The 10017-nt window shown below is 44.0% G+C and overlaps 2 protein-coding genes across 7 annotated transcripts; one reads left to right on the top strand and one right to left on the bottom strand.

Annotated features, from left to right (window-relative positions):
* Positions 1-224: 224 nt before the first annotated feature.
* Positions 225-2042, top strand: LOC117573987 (actin-87E). The gene is made up of 2 exons (XM_034257534.2): positions 225-303; positions 497-2042. Exon 2 carries the CDS (start codon positions 518-520, stop codon positions 1646-1648), a length of 1131 nt encoding a protein of 376 aa, XP_034113425.1. The 5' UTR covers positions 225-303; positions 497-517; the 3' UTR covers positions 1649-2042.
* Positions 2043-2602: 560 nt separating this feature from the next.
* Positions 2603-8811, bottom strand: LOC117574630 (band 4.1-like protein 4B). 6 transcript variants are annotated; one of them, XM_034258521.2, is made up of 11 exons: positions 8698-8811; positions 7851-8260; positions 7104-7251; positions 6863-7039; positions 5592-6633; positions 5398-5532; positions 5118-5237; positions 4893-5047; positions 4613-4830; positions 3754-4374; positions 2604-3586 (listed from the first exon to the last, which is right to left on the bottom strand). In XM_034258521.2, exons 2-11 carry the CDS (start codon positions 8070-8072, stop codon positions 3410-3412), a joined length of 3015 nt encoding a protein of 1004 aa, XP_034114412.1. In that variant the 5' UTR covers positions 8073-8260; positions 8698-8811; the 3' UTR covers positions 2604-3409. The 6 variants fall into 6 exon arrangements, with proteins under 6 accessions (XP_034114415.1, XP_034114412.1, XP_034114410.1 ...); XM_034258519.2 differs by having other exon boundaries at positions 7851-8798; XM_034258523.2 differs by having other exon boundaries at positions 2606-3586; positions 4613-4827; positions 7851-8797.
* Positions 8812-10017: the final 1206 nt, after the last annotated feature.

Raw genomic sequence — 10017 nt, forward strand, 5'->3', positions numbered from 1 at the left:
AGATATTCAAAAATTTCCCCTTTAAGCGAAATGTGCATCCATGTGCTGCATATGTCTGTTCTCTGCGCCTGTCGCTGTCTCTATCTCTATCGGATGTATCTGTATCTGTATCTGTGGATGTATCTTTGCATGTGGATGTATCTGTATCTCATGTGTAGTTGTGGAAAATCTGTTCGACTGAGGGTCGCACAAATGGTATAAATATTAGCTCATTACAATCCAGCAGCCACTCGCAGTTCTACAGCGAAAGTGTTGCTATACAAAACATTTACAAACTTTTCCTTTTCCTTCGCCGAGAAAACGGTTCGTTTGCCTAATATTCTATCAATTCAGAAATCAGAAATCAGAATTATTAGTTGTCAAAATTGTTTTGTTGTTAAAGTTTTTGGAACACACACAGAAATAATTATTAAAATCTCCGCACGAGTCTCCTTCGAAATTTCGCGTATCCTTTGTTCTAATCGCTGTTCTCTACTCTCGTCTTTGGTATTTGCAGTGAGAAAACAGTCCATTCGCCATGTGTGATGATGAGGTTGCCGCATTAGTCGTGGACAATGGTTCCGGTATGTGCAAAGCTGGCTTTGCCGGCGATGACGCACCACGCGCTGTCTTCCCCTCGATCGTGGGTCGTCCCCGTCATCAAGGCGTGATGGTGGGCATGGGCCAAAAGGATTCCTATGTGGGCGATGAGGCGCAGTCGAAGAGAGGTATCCTCACCCTCAAGTATCCCATTGAGCACGGCATCATCACCAACTGGGACGATATGGAGAAGATCTGGCATCACACTTTCTACAATGAATTGCGTGTCGCACCCGAGGAGCACCCCGTCCTCCTCACCGAGGCACCCCTCAACCCCAAGGCCAATCGCGAGAAGATGACTCAGATCATGTTTGAGACCTTCAACGCCCCCGCCATGTATGTGGCCATCCAGGCCGTGCTCTCCCTGTACGCCTCCGGTCGTACCACGGGTATTGTGCTCGACTCTGGCGATGGTGTCTCCCACACTGTGCCCATCTATGAGGGTTATGCTCTGCCCCATGCTATCCTCCGTCTCGATCTGGCTGGCCGTGATCTCACCGATTACTTGATGAAGATCCTCACCGAGCGTGGCTACTCGTTCACCACCACCGCTGAGCGTGAAATTGTGCGCGACATCAAGGAGAAGTTGTGCTATGTTGCTCTGGACTTTGAGCAGGAGATGGCCACAGCTGCCGCATCCACATCGCTGGAGAAGTCCTACGAGTTGCCCGATGGTCAGGTGATCACCATTGGCAACGAGCGTTTCCGCTGCCCCGAGTCTCTGTTCCAGCCCTCGTTCTTGGGCATGGAATCGTGCGGCATCCACGAGACCGTCTACAACTCGATCATGAAGTGCGACGTTGATATCCGTAAGGATCTGTATGCCAACATTGTGATGTCCGGTGGCACCACCATGTACCCCGGTATTGCTGATCGCATGCAGAAGGAGATCACCGCCTTGGCGCCATCCACCATCAAGATCAAGATCATTGCCCCACCAGAGCGTAAATACTCCGTCTGGATCGGTGGCTCCATCCTGGCCTCTCTGTCCACCTTCCAGCAGATGTGGATCTCGAAGCAGGAATACGATGAGTCTGGCCCTGGCATTGTGCACCGCAAGTGCTTCTAAGCTCACACTCAACACACAATAGCCACACACAACAACAACAACAACAACTACAACTACGCACACACTCTACACAATGCACAGATCGAGGCGTCGAGGAGGCGCCTAGGATGAGATGAATGATTAATTTTAAGTGACAAAAACCTCTTGCTGCCCTGCCGAACCAGACCAGACCAGGACCAGACCGAACCGAACCGAACCGGACCAATCAATCAGTCAATTCTTGTACCAATCAGTCGATCAATCAGACAGCAATGAAATGTATTATATTTATATATATTAATATTTATTGGAAGTGTCGCAAATGACGAAAGGAGAACTTAATATGAGAGATTATTAAAAATGAGTCTAAATTTTACAGTCTTACAAAATAAATAGCATCCAATTTTAATTAAAACCTCAACGAGATTCGATTGCAATTCCCCAAGAGGCAGCGTGCAGTATTTTTAGAGCGCGCAGGAAATGATGGCGTTAAATTCGCACACACGCCCACAGAAGAAGGAAACCGAGGTGGGGCCACAAAGGTGAGGATCATGGTGATGTGATGTGCTGCACATGCTCATCTTCTGTTCTATGTACTCATCTCGTTGTTTTTCCAAAAATGTACATTCGAAAGAAAGACAGACAGACAAACAGACACATCGTCTACCCCCTCGTAGTCGTAGCGTCGTTGTGGGCTGTCTAAAAATAATGCCTTAAGCAAATAACATCAACAAATGTGTTCTCAAGAGAGCAGAGAGATTGAGATTCAAACATGACCACAGCAGTTGTGCAGACAACATTTGGTATCAACATCAACACTCGCTTGTCGCTGCTTTAATTGCAGTGCCTCGACCCTCGCGGGTCTGCAAAAATATCTTGGAATTTCAAGTACATATGTGTGCTCCTCGATCTCTTCATGGGCAGCTGCTTGACTTCCTGGAACTAGAAACTACCCTAAACACAATTTACGTAGTACATGCATTTTTATTGTTGTATATTGAATATGTATGCTGCCGTTTTTTAGTTTTTATACATTTAATTATAGAAATGCATTTGTTGTATACAAAATATTGAAATGCCATACTATATATTGTATAGTTATATAGGTATATGTATATGTATGAATTATATAAATGAGTTATCAATCACATTTTGATCATTACTTTGAATATGTGATATTCGTCGTTGTTCATTACTCGATCGGTCGGTCGGTTAGAATTTTTTAGAATACTGCAATTTTGTCAAAATATAGTTTTCGTATCGTTTCGTTTCGTTTTTAGTTTCTTAGCTATAATATAGATCGTTGTATATATCAAGCAGAAAGACAGACATCACTTTGCTTTTCCTCTTCGTTTTTTTCTCTCGTTTTTCTAAAAATCCAGTCTATACACTTATGATTATACACATTTAAATACACATAATGGAGTATGCAAATTGTATTGTTTTGCTTTAAGTACATCGTTTCCATTTCAGTTTAAGCACAAGTTATTATGTTAAGTATAATTTAAGGCACATTTAATGGACAGTTAAAGTCATGTTTTTTATGATTTTGATTGGACCTGCTCTCTCATTGTCTTTTTACTTTTTCTTTTTCTGTTTCGTTTCATTGTCATTCGATTGGAATGCTTAAAAGGAAGTTTGTCTCTAAGGTTGTCATATTATAGTAGTTAATATCTTTTCTTACACAATTATAAATACGAACATTTACGCTTAATCAACTAATCATAATAATAGCAATAAAAATAATAATAATAATAGATAGCTTGTTAATAATAATAATAATTACAACTGTGTTGTAATAACGGATTTGCGTATTATGGTCGGCTCGCGTCCCTTGGGTGCGGACACCACCTCCGAGGAGACCAGCCAGGGCGAGACCATGTCCTTGCTGCTGCTGTTGTGAATGTTCGATGGAATGCGTACGTTCTCCTGCTGCGGATGATGATGGCTGCTGTTCTTCTGTAGAAAGTAATGAGAATGGATTAGTAAATAATCAAAATTCAAAAGGGTTATTATTAGTTTCGATTAATAGTGCGTGCAATTGAAATGAAGATTAATGTTAGTTGGCAAGAGAGTTAGGTTAAAGGACAGCCTGATAGTTCCCCCAATAAAGTGTGGTGTCAAACCTTTTCGCTGTGCGCTGAATCGACTTCACTTTGACCCTGATGCTGCAGCTGCTGTTGATTCGACTTCTGCGCCTCCAAACGCTCCTGTTCGCTGAGCGTGGAGAAGAGCAAAGTGCCAGCGCTGGGCGTTGACGTTGAGGACTTTGCTATTGCCTCTGATTTGCTGCCGCTGGTTGCAGCTCCACTGCTCGCCGCCGTTGTGTTATTGTTTATGATATTGTTAATGAATATTTCATTAATGAGTATTTCAGCTGCCGAGGCATTGCTCAGCATAGATTGCGGCGGCTCCGTGGGAGTTGTTGCACTTGTAACTGCAGCTGCTGTTGTTGCATTGCTGCCACTGCTGCTGCTGGCAATCACATTAACACTTGCAGACGAACTGCTGGGCGTGCTTATGGTGGTGACACTTGTCGTCATATTGCTGCTATTGCTGCTACTCGCATTATTTATCGAGGCGGGCAGCGACGAAGGCGGCGTCGGTGGCCCACTGTAGCCAGACACGAATGTGGCATTGCTAAAGGGTGAGTTGCTGCTGGCGCGAGCATTGAGGGTGCTTGAGCTGCTGCTGGAGCCGCTGCTCGGCTTCTGTTCCGGTATGCTGAGCGTCAGCTTATCGCCGCCCTATTCCCGTGAATGATGTGTGGTGGTGGAGGTTGTGGTGATGGTAGCAAACAATAATAGCCACAAAGAGCACAGCGCATAACAAACACACAAAGTGCACACACAACACAAAATGTAAATGAAAATAAACAAAAATAAATGTACAGAAAGCATGAAATAAGTGCAAGGCATGGGGCGGATAACTGGTTTGTGTTTCTCTCTCACTCTTGGTCTATTTCTTCTTCTCTCTTCAACTCACCACAGATATGTAGGTGGCATTCAAGGAATCCGGTCCGTCGCTGTGTATATGATTGCTGCTGCTATTAAGGTTATTGTTATTATTGTTGTTGACGTGCATGTTGCTGCTGCTGCTGTGTTGGTTGCTGCTGCTACTCGAGTGGGCGGCGGCGGGCACAAACATTTGATTGGTCAGCTTCGCATTGCCGCTTGCACCCATTTCCTCCTCCACGCGAGCTGCTTGGAATAGCAAACGACAATTGAATAACGAACACAAATTGCAGATAATGGCAAACACTTACCCTTTAGTATATTGCACTTGATGTTGCCAGGCGGCAACGCTGTGGCACCCACGTTGGCCAGCTTCACTTGATTGTTCGGCTTCTCATTGTTGTTCGAGAGGCGCTTCAGTGTCTCCGTGTTGTGGTCCATGTCAAAGGTCTTGTTGATGGTCACCCTGCAATTCAATGTTGAGCATTATCAAAATTTGCCAATCGAGTGACTATGAATATTATTATTTACGCTACCTGATACTGTTAGCATCATTAATGGCTTCGTTTGCAAGCACAGATGGGGATGGATCTTTGACAATGGACTTAAGTAATGAATCTAGCTCTCTATCTTTATCCGATAAGCCGCTCCTAACACTGCACAATGCGACACACACACAGACAGAGCGTACGAAACAGAAAAGCAAAAAAAAAAGAGGAAACAGAGACACAGATGAATACAAATACAATGCGTATTAGTCAAAGAAGCGATACAAAAAGTGCAGCAAATGGAAATGGAAACGTTTCTAATACACACCTGAGCTGGCCGGAGCTAATTGATGCCTTGCCAAAGCTGCCATGATGCGAAGTGGCCGCACTACGGAATGGATTCGTCTCATCAAAGTTCTTGGTGGCATTCGGTGAATAAGGGGGCGTGTACTCCGGCTCCAATCTAAAGGCAAAAGCATACAATTAAACATCTGGTAATATTCATCAACCATTTTCACTTACTTCACAGAAAGTCCGGCCGCCTTGCCAATGGAGCCGATCTTGCTGTACGCCGGATCATCGTTGCTAAAGTTAGATTTCAGGGAATTGCGTCCCAACGAGGCGCAAGCAGCTGCCGCCTGACTTGATGAACTAATCGAGCCGCTGCATGCCGCATCCGGTTCAATAATGGCCGAGTTTTGTATGACAGTGAGCACAGATGGTGATGGCGTCACAGTGATGAACTGATCTGCCGAAATGAGCGAGTCAAATGCCTCATTGTTGTTCTCGATTACAGCTGGCGATGGAGCCGCCACTTGTGCGGCAGCTTGAGCTGCAGCCGCCGCAGCAGCCGCTGCACGCGCATTAACAGAAGCGACAGCAGCAGCTGCCGATTCCTGGGAAGCCTTTTGACGCTCACGCAACAGATGTGACTGACGACTGGCAAAGCGCTGCGATGGGCGACGCTCAAATTGCACCGTTCGACGGGCTCGACTCTGCTGCGTGGTTTGGAACTCAGTGCGGCCAGAGTAACGGAAGCGTGAGCCCATACGGAAGAAGTTCTGACGAGCCGAGGGACCCTTAACGGGTGCCCGCAGGCGGAAGAATGTGTGATGCTCGACGGCGCACTTCCACAAATGTTTGCAGGCCTTCTCGTTGTACAGCCGAAAGACAAAAGTGTGCTCCTGTTCGCGTCCCTCGTCATCGTCCTCGATAACAATCAGCGTTAGCTTCTTTTTCTTGAAATCCAGCTTGCTTATCTTGGGCCAGAAAAAGAGACCAATCTTCTGATCGCGCTCAAACACCAGAATGCCAGTGGGCGTTAAACCCAGATGATATTCGCAGCTATCCTTGCCCAGCACCGTGTGCATGTCCACGCCGTACATGTCCAGCCACTTGGCCTTGTTGAGGAACGCTGTTTCGGCCTGAGCTGGCGTTAGACCGCGACATGTCTTGTACTCCTCCAATATGGCAATCTCCAGATCCTCCGTCTGTTCGGGCACAAAGCGAAACTCCGAAACAGTGGCCGCCGAATGCACCTGATCATCGTAGTCGCCCAGTTCAGCTGTGAATTGAATGGACACATGAGATTTATGCACAAAGCCAAAAAGAATACAATGCTATAATCAAAAACAATTGAAAGATGTGCTCGCCGCTCTCTCAGCTATTGTGACTTGAGCTTGAGGTCACACAGCTAGCCGAAAAATTGGCCATTCATCTTTTAGCTGTTTTTCGCATTGTTTATAACATTGTTGATGCTTTCGCAAGTGCCAAAATCGACGAGTAACACGTACACTGCAAGGCCAGAGCGCACAGCTCGGCGGATTTGTCATCTGGGCAGTCGAGACGCCCCTCCAACAAGTCTTGTTTCAATTGCAAGAAGAACAGATAGCGTGTCAACTCCTCACGCAACGTATTCGGCTCAGATGAGTAGAATTTGACCTTTAAGCGGAATGTATAAGGTGGTCCAACTGTGAATTATAGAATACATTTTAATTGCCATACAATTGTCATGCAAATGTGAAGTTTACTCACTTTTAACCTGCTTCTTAATAGGTTTGGTGGGATCGAGCCAATGCTTCACATGATTGGCGTCCATAAACTGCAGTCCAAAGTAATCCTTCTCGATAATATCTAGGGCGTAGAAGACCTGCTCGTAGAGGAAACTGCCAAGCGCTTTTTTCTGCAATCAAAGCCAGGTCAAATTAATTATTTATAAGTGTATCAAACTATGTGCGTGTGTGTTTTGTTTGTTTGTTTTTAGACCCTTCGCTTTTGGCGGAAAGTGCGAAAAAGAGTCTTTTAGGTTTGTCGAAATTAGATATCGATATACGCTACAGCCAGAAGAAGGCGCTTAAAGCTTTTTATATTCGTTCTCAAAACGTCATTACGGATCATAAATATCCAAATATAAATTAGGAATACAGAAAGTGTATATATCCGAAGATAAAAGTTTCTAACGAAGTCGCATACTAGATGAAAGGGTCTGTTGCAGTCAATACTTGACTATGGTTTTCATACTTGTTGCTGTTGCTTTTTACTGTTGGCACGCAAAGTGGCCCTGAACTAATCACGTTTGCTTTTGGCGCTGCTGATATAATGTTACGGCGATCAGCAGTTCATTTCGATACGTTTCTTGTCGTTTCGTCGTGTTTATCACACGCAATCGTGGCATGCACCTTAAGTAAACAAAACCCCAACCCTTCCACATACCACATACAGTTGGTTCCCTGTCCCTGGGCTGCAGATAAGCGCAGACAAATTGTAATTCTATATACTCACCGATAATTCGATGGAAAGGTCAGTGTTGTCCAGCAGAATTACACGGCAGTCGATTTTGTTTTTGTTTACCACAATGCGTTGCGGCTTAATCTGTGACCCGCTGCTGCTCGCAATGACGCCACTTGCAGCCCCGCCTCCGCCTCCTCCGACACCGCCCCGCACGTTGCTCGCATTATCCGCATAGTTGTTGCGCACCTTGCGACGACTTAGAAAACGCAGCATTTTTCAGTTTGTCACTTAAGTTCTCTCTCTCGCTCTCACTCTTGCTTGTTGTCTTTTTTTGTTAGCTTTTTTAGCTGTGTTGCCAACACCGCAGCAACAGCAGCGGCAATGGCAGCGTTAGCAGCGTCAAGGCAGCAGCAGCGTATTGCACCAATAATTCACCTGTGTGCTCGCTTCTTCGTCTTCGGCTGGGAAAAAGCGCAGACATCAAGACCGCAGTACACGCACACACACACACCGACACAGTCTCAGTCTCACACACAGCCAGGTACACGCACACCTGCACAAGACACCAACACTAAGGCACGCAACTTGTTCTTGTACAACACACAAACACTCACACGTATACAGACGCAAACGCCCCTCCGTTTACTTCTACACACTAAACACAAATCGGGTTGAGCTGAGCTGGGGCGCTCCTTTGGCCACCGCGCGGCTATTTTTCCCCAAAACACAGTTAGTTAGTTGTTGCCGCGGCGTCCCCTTTTTGCACAAGCACTCTAAAAACAAGTCCGCCCCAAACACGTTCCCTTCTTTTCAGTCCTTGCCGAATAACAAAAAACACGGCCACTACAACTTCTATACGCATTAATTTTCAGTCTTTTAATATTTTTTTGTTATTTACGCGACGTAACACAGCTTAGCAGGTGTGAATTGTAAAAAGTAATTGTATAAAAACTATTTTTTATGTGCTGCTGCTGCTCTTCATAAAATTGGTACTAGAGGTGGCGAATCATCGATAACACTATCGATGCATCGATGTTCTTGAAAACATCAATGTTTATGGCAAGCACCGATGTTTATAGCAGCCAAATAAATAGTGTATTATATTAACATTCAATAAATACACAAATATTTTTGATGAATGAACGTTTTTGTACTTTAAGTAAATAAATAAACTGTTTCTTCACGGTGTTGTATTTTTCAAGGTACGCAAGCAAACCTTCTGGTATATACCAAAATACAGAAACCTGAACAATAGCAATCTGGTTACACTTCCATAAAGTTTGTGCGAAAATTTGCAGTGCGCGGTTACAACGAAGCGTCATTTTTATAAATTTATTATTTCCGTGTTAAAACAAAACTAAAATACGTTTAAAGTGTTTGTGAGCATAGTTGCAGTGTCGACCACACACTTGTGTAACAAATTTCATCAAGGAATAGCAGATTTCTCTAAAATACAACATTGAAGAAGTAACGGCATTTTTTTATTTGAATGGAAGCGAGGCAAAGAATGGTAAGTAGGAACAGTTTAAAAATTAAAATATCGTGAGAACATTGGTATTATGACATTAAAGACTATTACGTTCTCATTATGAATTCATTTTATTTTCTTGATGCTACATTAAGAATTTGAAAACATTAAAATTCTGTTAATTTTATGTGGCCTCTTGCTTCGAGAATATACCAGATGCAAACGATAGTTTAGCCGCACCTCAATAGCCCACAAAGAATTTGCCTTTACCGATTTACCAACACTTGGAAATTCGATAACGTGAAAATCGATTATTGAAGTTAATTTTGAATTTTTGCGCCATAGCCAACAGCTATAACTTAAATTTGAAAATAGGTAAAGCGATTGCGTACGTTGGGCTCTTAGCATGGTGGACAATAAAATACATGCATCACGAGTGTTCAACAAATTACATTGTTTGTTTTATATTGCTTTTATATGTAGTTTGAAGGCAGAGGAAACTATCAGTTAAATAAGAACTACAACTACATTTCCCACCGCACACAGTTGTAAATACGTCGAAGCACGTTGGAGTTTTGTAGTTGCAGTCGGCATTTGCAAAATCCTTTTTATGGGCAATTTATTCCTTTATTTGTTAGTGGATTTAGGGATGTAACTCTGTAACTGAAGCCGACGGAGTCAACAGCACTCCCCAGAATCCTCAACCTACCCTGCGATACGCCGACACCATTGGTCGCAGTATTTTGAGTT

The sequence above is a fragment of the Drosophila albomicans genome, chromosome 2R, assembly GCF_009650485.2.
Source record: "Drosophila albomicans strain 15112-1751.03 chromosome 2R, ASM965048v2, whole genome shotgun sequence".
Lineage (NCBI taxonomy): Eukaryota > Metazoa > Arthropoda > Insecta > Diptera > Drosophilidae > Drosophila > Drosophila albomicans.